The sequence below is a fragment of the Stegostoma tigrinum genome, chromosome 18 (assembly GCF_030684315.1).
Source record: "Stegostoma tigrinum isolate sSteTig4 chromosome 18, sSteTig4.hap1, whole genome shotgun sequence".
In the NCBI taxonomy this organism is placed as follows: Eukaryota; Metazoa; Chordata; class Chondrichthyes; order Orectolobiformes; family Stegostomatidae; genus Stegostoma; species Stegostoma tigrinum.
The window spans coordinates 58,907,274-58,922,498 of record NC_081371.1 but is presented as its reverse complement, the minus strand read 5'-3'; the positions used below and the strand labels follow the sequence as shown (position 1 = coordinate 58,922,498).

Sequence of the window (15,225 nt, the reverse complement as noted above, 5' to 3'; positions counted from 1 at the left end):
AGTGCAGCCCCTAATGAAGCGTTGGTGTGTTTTCCCCACCTGGCTTTTAAACTCTGGGGTCCATTGCGATGGATTGCCTCACTTCCGGGTTTCTTTGGTAGTGGAATGTATATGGGATCAAGTTCAATGTGTTTATTAATAGCCTGCTTCGTGGAGTGCCATGCTTCCAGGAATTCCTGTGCTTGTCTCTGCCTAGCGTGTCCCAGGATCGGAGGCTAGGCAGAGGCACGCACGGGAATTCCTGGAAGCATGGCACTCCACGAAGCAGGCTATTAATAAACACATTGAACTCGGCCCCATATACATTCCACTACGGAGGAAACCTGGAAGTGAAGCAATCCATCGCAATGGACCCCAGAGTTTAAAAACCAGGCGAGAAAACACACTGATGTTTCATCAGAGGCTGCACTGAGGATGTTACCAAGCACGGTAACAAAATGTCTGCGGAACAACAAACCGGCTTGGCGAGCCAACCAACCTCAACATCCATAACCCGAGCTATAGATCTATTCCAAAACCTTATGGCCTTTTAGGGTATTATTAACTGTTTCCAGACTGTCTGATTCACCCTTCTCCAAGCCCTTAATTGAAGTAGGAAGACAGTTATAAATATCTTCATTTTGCTTCCTCATTGCAATGTACCATATTTATTCTGCTGTAGCTAGACTGTGACTTGGATTCTCCTTATGGGAGGGATCAGTGCATCTAATGGGGCCATGGTAGTCTCCACACCTCCAAGCCTGGAGGGATTTCAGTGATGGACCTTGGCAGGGTGCAGGGACACTATTTGTGTTTGCATTCAGACTGACCTATTGGCAGGGCCACACCAATGCCCCCCTAAAGCCAACTTGACATCAGTGATCAGAATCCAGACAAATCCGATTCACTCAGTTGGCTTGATGACTGATGTGTGATGCAGAATAACACCAACAGTTCAGGTTCAATTCCTACATTGTTTGCAGTTACCATGAAGGACCTTCATTCTCATATCTCACCTGAGGTGTCATGCTCCAAATGAAACAGCTATTGTTCTCTAATGGGAGATCTGGACTAGGTAGCTTTAGGTCATTTGCACATCACTTTAAATCAATGCCCTCTTTTATGAATGAGACCAACCTCACCCCAATCGATGCTAAGTGGAGCCCTTCTCCCCACTAATATGCCCCACACCCACCCAAACACGCACGTACATACACACCCACACACACACACATCAATCGTCTTCTCCAGATTCACATTTAACCAGATCATTCACTCCACCACACACACACTGTAAACCACCTCCACACCAAACATGCCACTGTCATCACCCTCTCTCCCCAACAGACACCCACCACAACATATTAACACTGTCATCACCCTCTCTCCCCAACAGACACTCACCACAACGTATTAACACTGTCATCACCCTCTCTCCCCAACAGACACCCACCCACCAACACTGTAATCAGCTCTTCTTGCCATGTGGTTTATGCAATATTAAGTTCTGAAGTCGAGTCATTGGATTCAAACATTAATTGAAGCTGCTAGTCCTGCAGATTTTCTCCATCACTTTCTATTTTTATCTTTGATTTCCAGCATCTGGGATGTTTTAATTCTATTCATGCAATGTCAAAATTTGAACTTTTATTACTTTTATAGATTTTATGAATAAAGTATATTATTGAATAGAGAAAACTGCTGGCCTATGATCCAAGATAACAAAGTGTGAATGTGGATGAACACAGCAGGCCCAGCAGCATCTCAGGAGCACAAAAGCTGACGTTTTGGGCCTAGACCCTTCATCAGAGAGGGCCTATGATCCAGGATGGGTGTAGTGTGTCATGGCAAAATTGAGTCAGAGAGTGACAGAAAGCCAATCCCAAAAAGGATTGGGATCTGGGTAGCACACGGCGGAGCTTCCCAAAGTGAATTCAGGGACTGAAAGATCCAACGCAGTAATAGAAAGCACCCTCTCCTGCCCTTTTCTCCCATTAAAGCAGCCCCACCCTCCTTAAGGAGAGATGTGGAGGCGCCGGTGTTTGACTGAGGTAGACAAAGTCAGAAGTCTCAAAAGACAAGATTATAGTCCCACGGGTTCATCTGAAATCATAAGCTTTTGGAGCACTGCCCTTGTTCAGGTGAAAGCTCTGTGATTTCAAATAAACCTGTGGGACTATAACTTGGTGTCTCTGACTCTTTAGGGAGTCACAACAAGCCTGGAAATGGAATCACAGTGGGAAATGTATGAAAAACACTGGTATAGGGGAAAGATAGCAAGTACTGCCCGATGCTGGAGTCAGAGATAACACAGTGTGGAGCTGGAGGAACACAGCAGGCCAGGCAGCATCAAAAGAGCAGCGAAGTTGACATTTCGGGTCAGGACTCTTCTTCAGAAACTTTCCTGTTCATCTGATGCTACCTGGCCTGCTGTGTTCCTCCAGCTCCATGCAGTGTTGGCATAGAGAGAAAGTATCTGCTGGCAGGGATAGTGATATCAGCACCATGGGGATGGTGAGGTAGGAGGATCGAAACAATGTTCCATTAGTTCCTCAGAAAACCCTCCTAGTAATTTCTGAAACAGTGACAACTCAAGTTTGTGACTAATTTTAGACAGAATGCTATGCTAGTCTTGGAGTAACCTGTTGGTTTTTCATTTGAAAATTTTTCTAACCAGAAAGTGAGCTGGATAAAATATAGTAGACGCAACAGATGTCAGAGGCTGAGAATCCTGCACCGAGTAACTCACCTACTGATGAGCCACCGGTCTGGCCACTATCTATAAGCCACAAGTAAGGAATGAGGTGGAATTTTCTCCACTTGCCTGGAACAGTGCAGCTCCCACAACATTCAAGAAGCTCGACACCATCCAGAGCAAAGCATTGGCACGAGCAGCCTGCTTCAAACATTCCGGTCCACAAAACGCACGAGGACGAAATCAGCAACGTGAAACTGAAGCTTGACAAAATGGAAGCAGTCCATGAAGGTAGGTCGCCACCTTCTCCAGGTAAAGGTGAAGTCACCATAGTCCCACTCTCTCATTAGATAGGGGGTTTAACCTGAGGGTCACCACATCCCAGGCAAGAGGAGATTCAGGGTGCACAAGGACACTATGTCCACAGCTCTCTGTGGCAAGGAGCTCCAAAGACTCATAGTCCTCTGCGGGGAGAAATTCCTCCTCATCTCAGTCTTAAATTGGAGCCTTTATTCTGAGACTCTGTGCTTTCCTCTCAGTATCTCCACGAAGGGAAACATTCTTTCAACATTGACCCTGTCAAGCCCCTTAAGAATCTGATATGTTTTGATGAGAATAACTCTCATTCTTCTGAACTCCAGTGAGTGGAGTCCCAACCTGTTTAACATTTGGTCATAAGACAATCCGTCCATACCAAGGATCTTCCTGGTGAACCTTCTCTGAACTGCCACTAATGAAATCGTAGTGGAAATCAAGGACTTAGGGGAAAGGTAAGAAAGTGGATGTGAGGAATGTTGGATCAGCCATAATCCTATTGATTGGCAGAGTGGGCTCAAGGGGCTGAATGGCCTACTGTTGTTCCTATTTCTTACAGGTAAACTCAGCCAATAGCAGGAATTGAACCCATGCTGTTGGTGCTATTCTAGCTGGTATAACCAGTGCTCCAGCCAGCTGAGCTAATGGACCCCGTACCTTCCAAGGTTAACTAGGAATGGGCAATAAATGCTGGCCTAGCCAGCAAAGCCCACACCCCAGGAGTAGTTAAAAATAATTAAAGTGACAGTGGAGACACTGAAGTGAAACAAACATGGAAGATATTGGTGAATATCCACGGAACTGACAACAGCAGTGGAGAAGAGTCCAGTATGACTCTCCTTCAGAACCTTCCTCTTCTGCAGGACAGTCACACTGATTCACAATGTTAGTTCTCTTTCTCTCGCTCTGCAGATGCTTCAGATTCAGATTTGCTTCAGACTCCTGGCATCTAGTAATTAACTTTTATTGAAGTGGCCTTTTTGAGGTATAATGTCATCTTGTGCCAGGAATCCAGAGACCCAGGTAATGCCCTGGAGTCCCAGGTTCAAATCCCACCACAGCAGATGGTGGAATTTGAATTCTATTTTAAAAAATCTGGAATTAAAGTCTACGGATGACCGTGAATCCATTGCTGATGTCAGAAAAACCCATCTGGTTCACTCATGACCTTTAGGGAAGGAAACTGCCATCCTTACCTGGTCTGGCCTACATGTGACTCCAGACCCACAGCAATGTGGCTGACTCTTAACTGCCCTCTGGGTAATTGGGGACGGACAATAAATGCTGCCTGCCCTTATCTCGTGAATGAATTAAAACAAAAGTTAAATACAAATTGAAAGCCAAAAGAACTGCAGGTTCTGTAAATCATAAAGAAAAACAAGGAGTTGCTGGCAAAGCTCAGCAGGTCTGGCAACATCTTGGAGAGAAAGCAGAGTTAACGTGTTGGGTCAAGTGACCCTTCCTCAGAACTGCTCTGACAAATTAAAAACGTTGGAGTGAGGCCATCCACCTGAAATGGTAACTTTTCTCCCCCCACACCCCCCGCCAAGTGTTGGTCAACGTTGACTGTTAACTTTCTCCTCAGGTTTGCAGTGTGCTGGTTTTCAGACATTAATACCAAGCTGGAACTGGTACTGAAGGAGGTGACTGTACAAAGGGGGGTGGTGAAGAGCTGATAGCTTAACGCCTATTCATGACACTGTCATCGACCCCAGCTCCATGGTCAAGCCTGACCCTCCCCATCATATGAACAAAGGCAGATTGTTTTGGGGGGAGGCATTGAGGGGTGGGAACAGACTGCGAGACTCGCCTTCCTGTGTTGTTGATACGCATTCAGCTGTCTGTGTAAAATCGCTTGGAACCACTAAGTGGCTCCTTTCCCTGTCCATCAAACAGGTCGGTGCCTGGTGGCGAATCGAAGAGGCTCTGTTTGCCTTTCGAAGAGATAAATTGCAGAAAGCACATCAGCATCGTGAATTGCAGGTTAGTCCCAGGCACTTGGTCCACGTAAGGAATAGTCAACCTTTAGAGCGTGCGTCCCCCGTTTTGCAAGTAAATGAAGATTTAAAACGATTTTGCTTAAAAAAAATTAGGATCTCATATATTTCTCGCAATCAGGTAGATTTGTTTTGGCAGCGAATAGATTTGCAACTGATGTTACTGTCTCTTCCAGAGCGTGTTTAGAAAGATGCTCCGCAGTTTAAAGTTTTTGTGGATTTGGATGATTATTCCCTACACGTCCGCGCTGGAATTTAAATACCACAGTACAAGGGAATTGGAGTCGTTTTTACGAGATATCAGCACGAACTACTCATCAATTACCCACCTTTACAGTATTGGGACATCTGTAACCGGTGAGTTGCTGTGTTCATCCAGCTTTACGCTTTTGTTATCTTAGTTTATATAGAAAGCGCTCGTTGGTTTGAATGAGTGTGTTAGCAGTGAACTTTAAAAACAATGGTTGCTGTCATATTTTATTGCACTCAATGCGGGAATTTCAGTTCTCCGGAAAAAAAACTTCTTCACAAACTGCCAGTTTCGAAATATGCTGTGTTAAGTAATATCTCTCAAGGCTGCTTACGAAGTTTGTTCAGTGGCATGCAGTAATCTATACAGATTGTCACCTCCTTCAAGGTCAGCGCTCTGTACCACTTGGAAGAGAATGCTGAGGTGTATTGGAAATGTCACTGCCCCAGACACCCAAAGCTATGGGATTCAAACCGGTAAAGTTTGAATTCTGTTGAAGCTTATAACAAAGTTAGTTTGTAAATCATCAGCCATGATTTAAATGGCGTGGTGGACTCGATGGGCCAAATGGCCTTACTTCCACTCCAATGTCTTATAGTCTTATGGTTTTGTGATGACCATATAATCATTTGTTATTGTTGTCAAAAATCCGTCTGGTTCACTGTTTTTATTTAAGGAAGGAAATCTGTCATTCTCACGTGGCCTGGCCTATGTATGGCCTCTCAACTATCCTCTGGAGCAATTAGGATAGGCAATAATTGCTGACCCGACCAGTGACACCCATGTCCTGTGACCAGTAATAAACATTAAGGAAGCAACCAAAACAACAAGGGTTGAGGCAATTACAGGGAAGTCTGATCACTGAGGCTAGCCAGAACTGAGCAGAATTCAACTAAATTCCTGTGGTCTGTGGCGTATTTTTGTAGTTCTGACCAATGTAAATAACATGAACACATAAAGTGTAAGAAATCTTAGGAACTGTAACTGTAGTTATAAATCATGCTGTTCAAATGCTATTAATGTAAACATTTTATGTATATAGGGAGTGTGGGTGTTTCCTGATTTACAAGACTCCCACGTTTGGACACTGCTACTTGCAAATGTGATCTCAGTCAAGCTTAATTTTAAAGATCTAACATAGCAACATTTGCTGTGCTTACAAATGGCTCCTTTACATTGCCCTGTACCGTGTTCTGACTTAGCTACAAATCCAACTCGAGAACAGGCTCCAGAATAGAACCTGTTTTCAACTTGGGGACTGCCTCTTGTATGATGTTTGCTTTTGAAGCCTTTGTGGCATATTCCTGTTGATTAGGTGACAAAATGTATACTTTTCTCATCGAGTGTTGAATACCTTCTAATCATCTGTTCAGATGTTTTCACACAACTCTGGAACTGGTGGGAATTGAAGCTAAGTCTCCAGGCTCAGAGATAGGGGCATTGCCACTGCACCACGAGAGCCATTTTTAGATTCCCTACAGTGTGGAAACAGGCCATTCGGCCCAACAAGTCCACATCGCCCTTTGGAGCATCCCACCCAGACCCATTCCCCTATAACCCACACACCCCTGACCACTACGGGCTATTTAGCATGGCCAATCCACCTAGCCTGCCCATCTTTGGACTGTGGGAGGAAATCAGAGCACCTGGAGGAAACCCACGCAGACACGGGGAGAATGTACAGACTCCACACACAGTCGCCTGAGGCTGGAATCAAATCCGGGTCCCTGGCACTGTGAGGCTGCAGTGCTAACCACTGAGCCACCGTGCCGCCCAATATTACTGGATCTCTAGTGGATCACAGCCTTTTTATTTCTTTGATGTGGAAGTGTTGGAGTTGGACTTGGGTGGTCAAGGTCAGAAGTCACATGACACCAGGTTGTAGTCCAACAGGTTTATTTGAAATCACAAATCTTCAGAGCACTGTCATCAGCTGAAGGAAGCACTGTGAAAGCTTGTGATTTTCAAATAAACCTGTTGCGCTATAACCTGGTGTTCTGTGGCTTCTGAGTTTGTTTGTTTCTTAAAGAACCTTGCCCTGCCATGTTTACTTTGAGTAAATTCAGTGGTCATTTTGGAAGTAGACAACAATAAAGTAATTGAGATTTTTCTTCTGATTTTATCAACTTTTTCTAATTAATTGCACCTTTAACATCTCTTCTAAACATTCTCCCACTGAGTTTGCAAGCAGCTATTTTCTAAACTCCTTTGGAATGCAGCTGAAAGGTATGTAGCAGAGGTGGAGAGGGCATGCAGAGGACAGAAACATCTAAAAGCTTAATCCTCTGATGGTTACAAATAGTTGGTGGTAGCAGGTAATTTGGGGAAGGTGGGGTGTGGTGGAGAGAGAAATACAGCAGAAGTTGAGGAGAGGCCAACAAAATTTATTCTGGCCAGGAGGATTGATGAAGGGGTTTAGGGGATGTTGGGAATGAGGACACCATGGGAGAGGAAGAGTAATAAATGGGCCCAGTGGTGGTGTTGGGATGAGGAGAGGGGACAACATAGAGAACGAACAGAATAGGATGGTCTGAGGAATAAAAAGGTAAGTAGAATGTGAAATGGGAAGGTTGAAATGGCATTGATCAGAGATCTGAAGTACTGTTACAATAAAAGGTAAAATTAGCATGGTCCTGCTCTATCCTGGGAGACAACTGGTGATTTAATCTCAGCAAGGGGAGAGGCTCTGAAGGGATGTTCTTTATGGTAACATCAGACAGCTTGGGAATTGAACACATTCTGTTTGCATTGCTCTGTGTTGAAAACCATCTGTTCAGCCAACTGACACTCAAAGGTAATGGGAACTGCAGATGCTGGAAAATCCAAGATAATAAAGTGTGAAGCTGGATGAACACAGCAGGCCAAGCAGCATCTCAGGAGCACAAAAGCTGACTTTTCAGGCCTAGACCCTTCATTCTTTCATGTGCAGGTGAACCTCTGCTTAATGTGGAAAGTCATCTTGGGGCCTGGGATGGGGATGAGGGAGGAGGTGTGGGAGCAAGTGTAGCATTTCCTGCAGTTGCAGGGGAAGGTGCCGGGTGTGGTGGGGTTGGAGGGCAGTGTGGAGCGAACAAGGGAGTCACGGACAGAGTGGTCTGTCCGGAAGGCAGACATGGGTGGGGATGGAAAAATTTCTTGGGTGGTGGGTTCGGATTGGAGATGGCAGAAGTGTCGGAGGATGATGCATTGTATCCGGAAGTTGGTAGGGTGGTGTGTGAGAACAAGGGGGATCCTCTTAGGGCAGTTGTGGCGGGGGCGGGGTGTGAGGGATGTGTTGCGGGAGACGCGGTCAAGGTCGTTGGCAGAGGTTCACCTGCACATCTGCCAATGTGGTATACTGTATCCATTGTACCCGGTGTGGCTTCCTCTACATTGGGGAAACCAAGCAGAGGCTTGGGGACCGCTTTGCTGAACACCTCCACTTGGTTCGCAATAAACAACTGTGCCTCCCAGTCGTGAACCATTTTAACTCCCCCTCCCATTCCTCAGACGACATGTCCATCGTGGGCCTCCCGCAGTGCCACAATGATGCCACCCGAAGGTTGCAGGAACAGCAACTCATATTCCGCTTGGGAACCCTGCAGCCCAATGGTATCAATGTGGACTTCACAAGCTTCAAAATCTCCCCTTCCCCTACTGCACCCCAAAACCAGCCCAGCTCGTCCCCTCCCCCCACTGCATCACACAACCAGCCCAGCCTGTCTCTGCCTCCCTAACCTGTTCTTCCTCTCACCCATCCCTTCCTCCCACCCCAAGCCGCACCTCCATTTCCTACCTACTAACCTCATCCCACCTCCTTGACCTGTCCGTCTTCCCTGGACTGACCTATCCCCTCCCTACCTCCCCACTTATACTCTCCTCTCCACCTTTCTTCTCTTCTCTCCATCTTCGGTCCGCTTCCCCCTCTCTCCCTATTTATTCCAGTTCCCTCTCCCCAGCCCCCTCTCTGATGAAGGGTCTAGGCCCGAAACGTCAGCTTTTGTGCTCCTGAGATGCCGTTTGGCCTGCTGTGTTCATCCAGCTTCACACTTCATTTACTGCCCATCCCTAGATGCCCTTGAAGATGGTGGTGATTGGCATTCTGGAATTTCTGCAACTTAGTTGTGTTTCTCTCGTTGCTGATTTTTGTTCTCTTGAAGTTTACAGACATGAATGTTTGAAATGGATTGGTACCCTTATTAGTCAGTCTATCATAATTCTGATATACCTTTGTGCTTTTGCTCGTTTAGCATTGGCCCATTTATTTTGAAGAACCGAATGTTGCGCATTGGTGTTTGCAGATGCATTTTGCTAATCGGAAATGATCTCTCTCAAGACAATTGACCAGCTTTTCAAACAAATAAAGGGATTGAGAAAACAGAACAAGTTGTATTTGTCCCGGCAAAGGAGTGCTGTACTTTACTCCAACTCGTCCGTGCTGACCAGATATTCTTAATAAATATAGACTGATTTTCCAGCATTTGGCCTGTATCCCTCTAAACCTTTCCTATTTGTGTACCCTTCCAGATGCCTTTAAAGTGTAATTTTACCAGATGCCACCATTTCTTGTGGCAGCTTGTTCTGTACACGCACCACCCTTTGCATGAAAGAGTTGTCCTTTAATTCCTTTTTAATTTTTCTGCCCCCATCTTAAACCTATGCCCTCTAGATTAGAACTCCTCCCACCCTAGGGAAAAAAATCATGTCTATTTACCCTATCCATGACCCTTATGATTTTATAAACCTCTAAGGTCACTCCCTCAGCCTCTGGTGCTCCAGGGAAAATAGCCCTAATCTGTTCAACCTCTCCCTATAACTCAAACGCTCTAACCCTGGCAAAATCCTTGTAAATCTTTTCTGAACCCTTTCTAGTTGCACAACATCCTTTTGTCTAGCGGGGAGACCAGAATGGAATGCAATATTTCAAAAGTGGCCTAACCAACGTCCTCTACAGCTGCAATGTGACCTCCCAACTCCTGTACTCAATTGACTGACTAATAAAGGCAAGCGTGCCAAACACCACCTTCATTATAACAAAGTGTGAGGCTGGATGAACACAGCAGGCCAAGCAGCATCTCAGGAGCACAAAAGCTGATGTCTCCAGACCACCTTCATTATCCCATCTACCTGAGACTCTTTAAAGAAACTATGAACTTGCACTCCAAGATCTTTGTTCACCGACACTTCCCTTACTATTGTGTATAAGTTCTGCCTTGATTTGTCTGCAAAATGCAGCACCTAATATTTATCTAAATTAAACTCCACCTGTCACTCATTGGCCCATCTGATCAAGATCCTGTTGTACTCTGAGGTAACCTTCTTCACTGTCCACTATATCTCCAATATTAGTGCGATCTGCAAACTTACTTACCATAGCTCCAGCATTCACATTCAAATCATTTACACAAATGAAGAAAAGCAGTGGATCCAGCGTCGATCCTTGTGGCACACTGCTGGCCACAAGCCTCCAGTCTGAAAAGCAACCCTCCACCATCACCCTCTATCTTCTACCTCTGAGCCCGTTCTGTATCCAAATAGCTAGTTCTTTCTCCATTCTGTGGAGGGATCTAATCTGTTGGGGGGTGACGGCTTTCCAATGGGGCAATAAACTGATGCCCCATTTGTCTTCTCAGGTGGATGTGCAAGATTTCAAGGCACTATTTCAAAGAACATGGCCCTTGCCAATATTTATTCCTGTCTAAAAAATAATTTGTTACTATAGGATTGTAAATTTGGGAGCTTGCTGAGTGCAAGTCTGTTGTCACGTTACTACCTGTCAAGAAATGTGAAACTAAGAAATATCTTGGTGTTATACAAAGTGTGAAATAAATGTGTGTTTTCCATTTTTTTTATGGCATCCATTCTGTGTAAGAGTGAAAACCAAAAGAACTGCAGATGCTGTAGGTCAGGAACAAAAGCAGAGTTGCTGGAGAAACTCGGCAGGACTGGCAGAGTCTGTGGGGGGGACGTGGTGCGGGGTTGATGTTTTGGGTCTGGTGACCTTTCCTCAGAACTGAGGAAGCTGTAGAGTTCTGGGGGCGTCACCAGACCCGGAGCATTGGTGCTGTTCTCTCCTTCGTGGATGCTGCCGGACCTGCTGGGCTTTGCCAGCAACTTTGTTTTTGTTGCTCCAAAAGAGTAAGTTGGGTCCTGTAAAGATTGAGGGACTACTAACAACTGGGTGATGGTATATCCCACGATCCATGTTGCATCCACTTGCCCTGTCTGAGCATCACCTGGGAATAGAGGTATAGGTTCCTGGCAGTTAGCTGTAATGGACAGAAATAACTTCTTGCTCTGGTAGACTGACTAGGACAAAGGCCACTTTGCTGTATATGCAACCACAGACTGTCCTTTAAGCTTACAGTAGGTGGCAGAAGTGGCTAACAGTCAGTCATGAATGGGCTTGTTTTTTTTCTATTCTGTCCGGCAGTTGCTGCTTCTTGTGGACAACTTCCTCCTGACCTGCCCATCGTTTCAGCCCTTCACACCTCTCCATCTCCTTCATTAAGTTTCTTCCTACTGCATTGTGTTAACATCACTTCAGTAATTTAATCACTTCTTGTTTTTCTTTGTATTGCCAACTCTTCTACTTCCTATTTCTGGAGGCTTCATTATATCCCATTGAATTAAGCAGCCTTTATTCCAAACACCAAATTTAAATGATGACAAAAGTAAATTAACAAGTACACTCTTTTCTTGAATATCACTGATTTTCCTACCAGTCTGTTTATAATTATGATCACAAGAGTAGTCTTCAATTCTTAGAGAATTCAGTTTTTATTGAAGGAATTTTACAGCTTAAAAACATTTATATGGCTCCTTTAAGTTAGTCTAACATACAAAATGGGAGCAGAAGTAGACCATTTGGCCCAGAGACTGCTCCACCATTTAATAAGATCTTACTGGCTTGTTTGCTTTTGTATTCCACATCCCCATCTCAAATCCACCACCCTGATAACCCTTGATCCCACCCACCTTATCAAGAGTCCATCCACCTCTGACCTGACTATTACAATGACCTTTCTTCTGAGACAGACTTCCAAAGTGTCTCAACTCTCAAAATATTTCTCCTCTCCCATGTCCTAAAAGGGTAATATTTAGTTTTATAGCAGTGCCCCTGAGTTTTGAACTGACCCACATTGTCAAGACCATTCAGAATCTTTTATACCTCAAACAAATCATCCCTCGTTCTTCTGAACTCCAGTGAAAACAAGCCCAATCTGTCCAATCTATTCTCCTAATGCAACCCATTCATTCCAGGCAAAATGTTTTGAAGCAGCAGTGCTTACAACGCCAGGGACCTGGGTTTGATCCAGCCTTGAGTGACTCGGGTTTGCACCATCTGTCCGTGTCTTCATGTGTTTCCTCTGGGTGCTCTGGTTTCTTCCCGCGGTCCGGGGATGTGCGGCTTGGGTGGATTGGTCATGCTAAATTGCCCATAGTGTCTAGGGATTTGTAAGGTAGGTGGATTAGTCATGGTAAATATGGTGCTACAGGAATAGGGTCTGGATTGATGGTCTTCAAAGTATTGGTACAGACTCAATGGGCCAAATGGCCTCTTTACACACTGTAGGAATTCCATGATTTGATGAAAATCTAGTAAAGGTCCATTGCGTCTCAAATATGTTTACATCCTTAAATAGTGAGGGGTTTACAAATGTGTATGTACTATTTGAGATGTGGTGTCACTAATACCCAATATAACTGGACTATAAAACACATGTATTTTTACATATTAGTTACACTCGCACTAAAGGATAGCACCTCATTTCTTGATTATGTATTGTACTATTTGTGACTTGTGCATTGGAACACCAATGTCCCTATGAACCTCCAAATTAGAGTCGTAGAGATAAACAGCACAGAAACAGGCCCTTTGGTAAAACTTGTCCATGCCAACCAGAAATTAAAATAAAACCCTAAACAAAATATAATTCCATTTGCCAGCATTTGGCCCATATCCCTCTAAACCCTTCCAGATGCCATTTAAAATCATATGTGGATGAAGGTAGGGCAGTTGAATGTGGACGAAGGTAGGGCAGTTGACATGGTGTACATGGACTTCAGTAAAGCCTTTGACAAGGTTCCACATGGTAGGCTATTGGAGAAAATACAGAGGCACAGGATTGAGGGAGATTTAGCAGTTTGGATTAGAAACTGGTTTTCTGTAAGAAGACAACGAGTGGTGGTTGATGGAAAATATTCAGCCTGGAGTCTGGTTACCAGTGGTGTGCCTCAAGGATCTGTTTTGGGACCACTGTTGTTTGTCATTTTTATAAATGACTTGGGCACAGGCATAGGTGGATGGGTTAGTAAGTTTGCAGATGACACTAAAGTCGGTGGAGTAGTGGACAGTGTGGAAGAATGTTGCAGGTTGCAGGGAGATTTGGATAAACTGCAGAATTGGGCTGAAAGGTGGCAAATGAAGTTCAAAGCAGATAAATGTGAGGTGATTCACTTTGGGAGGAATAATAGGAAGGCAAAATACTGGGTGAATGGAAAGATTCTTGGTAGTGTGGATGTGCAGAGGGATCTTGGTGTCCATGTACATAGATTCCTGAAAGTTGCCACCCAGGTTGATAGTGCTGTTAAGAAGGCATACAGTGTGTTAGGTTTTATTGGTAGAGGGATTGAGTTCCGGAGCCATGATGTCATGCTGCAACTGTACAAAACGCTAGTGCGGCCTCATTTGGAATATTGCATGCAGTTCTGGTCGCCCCAATTTCGGAAGGATGTGGAAGCATTGGAAAAGGTGCAGAGGAGATTTACCAGGATGTTGCCTGGTCTGGAGCGAAAGCCTTATGAAGAAAGGCTGAGGGACTTGGGTCTGTTCTCATTGGAGAGAAGAAGGCTAAGAGGGGATTTAATAGAGACGTACAAGATGATCAGAGGATTAGATAGGGTGGACAGTGAGTCTTTTTCCGAGGATGATGACTTCAGCTTGTACGAGGGGACATAGCTACAAATTGAGGGGTGATAGATTTAAGACAGATGTCAGAGGCAGGTTCTTTACTCAGAGAGTGGTAAGGGCGTGGAATGCCCTGCCTGTCAATGTAGTTAACTCAGCCACATGAGGGGCATTTAAACAGTCCTTGGATAAGCATACGGATAATGATGGGATAGTGTAGGGGAGGGGCTTAGATTAGTTCACAGGTTGGCGCAACATGGAGGGCCGAAGGGCCTGTTCTGCGCTGTATTGTTCTATATTCTATGTTTTACGTTCTACACCTATTGTGTGTGCAATCAATGTATTACTTATTTTCAAGTGCTGTTACTGTTTTTTTTTCTCTATTCACTTATGGGATGTGGGCGTTGACTGTCCAGCATTTCTTGCGCCTCCCTAGTTGTCTTTGAGCTGCCTTCTTGAATCGCTGCAGCCCTCCTGCTGTGGGTTGACCCACAATGCTATTAGGGAGGGAATTCCAGGATTTTAACCCAGTGACAGTGAAGGAACCGTGATATATTTCCAAGTCAGGATGGTGACTGATTTGGAGAGGAACTTGAGGAGTTGGTATTCCCATGTATCTGATGCCCTGTCCTTCTAGGTGGAAGTGTTTGTGGGTTTGGAGGGTGTTGTCTGAGGATCTTTGGTGAATTTCTGCAGTGCACCTTGTAGACAGTACACATTGCTGCTACTGAGTGTTAGCGGTGGAGGGAGTGGGATGTTTGTGGATGTGGTGCCAATCAAGCGGCTGCTTTGTCCTGGACGGTGTCGAGCTTCTGGAGTGTGTTTGGGGTTGCACCCATCCATGCAAGTGGGGAGTATTCCATCACACTCCTGACTTGTACCTTGTAGATGGTGGACAGGCTTTGGGGAGTCAGGAGGTGAGTTACTTACTGCAGGATTCCCAGCTTCTGACCTGTAGCCACCGTTAATGTGGTGAATCCAGCTGAGTTTTTGGTCAGTAGTAACACCCAGGATGTTGATAGTGGGGGAATTCAGCGATGGTACTGCCATTGAATATCAAAGGACGGTAGTTTGATTGTCTCTCATTGGTGATGGTCGT

The 15,225-nt window shown here is 45.0% G+C and overlaps 1 protein-coding gene across 2 annotated transcripts in view; it reads left to right on the top strand.

Annotated features, from left to right (window-relative positions):
- Positions 1-4,878: 4,878 nt before the first annotated feature.
- Positions 4,879-15,225, top strand: part of LOC125460718 (carboxypeptidase M-like) — a 103,431-nt gene continuing 93,084 nt past the window's right edge. Inside the window, exons 1-2 of one of the 2 annotated variants that reach the window (XM_048548465.2) lie at positions 4,879-4,972; positions 5,163-5,343. In XM_048548465.2, the coding sequence (XP_048404422.2) occupies positions 5,178-5,343 (166 nt within the window). In that variant the 5' untranslated portion in view covers positions 4,879-4,972; positions 5,163-5,177. The other variant, XM_048548464.2, reaches the window with a different exon arrangement.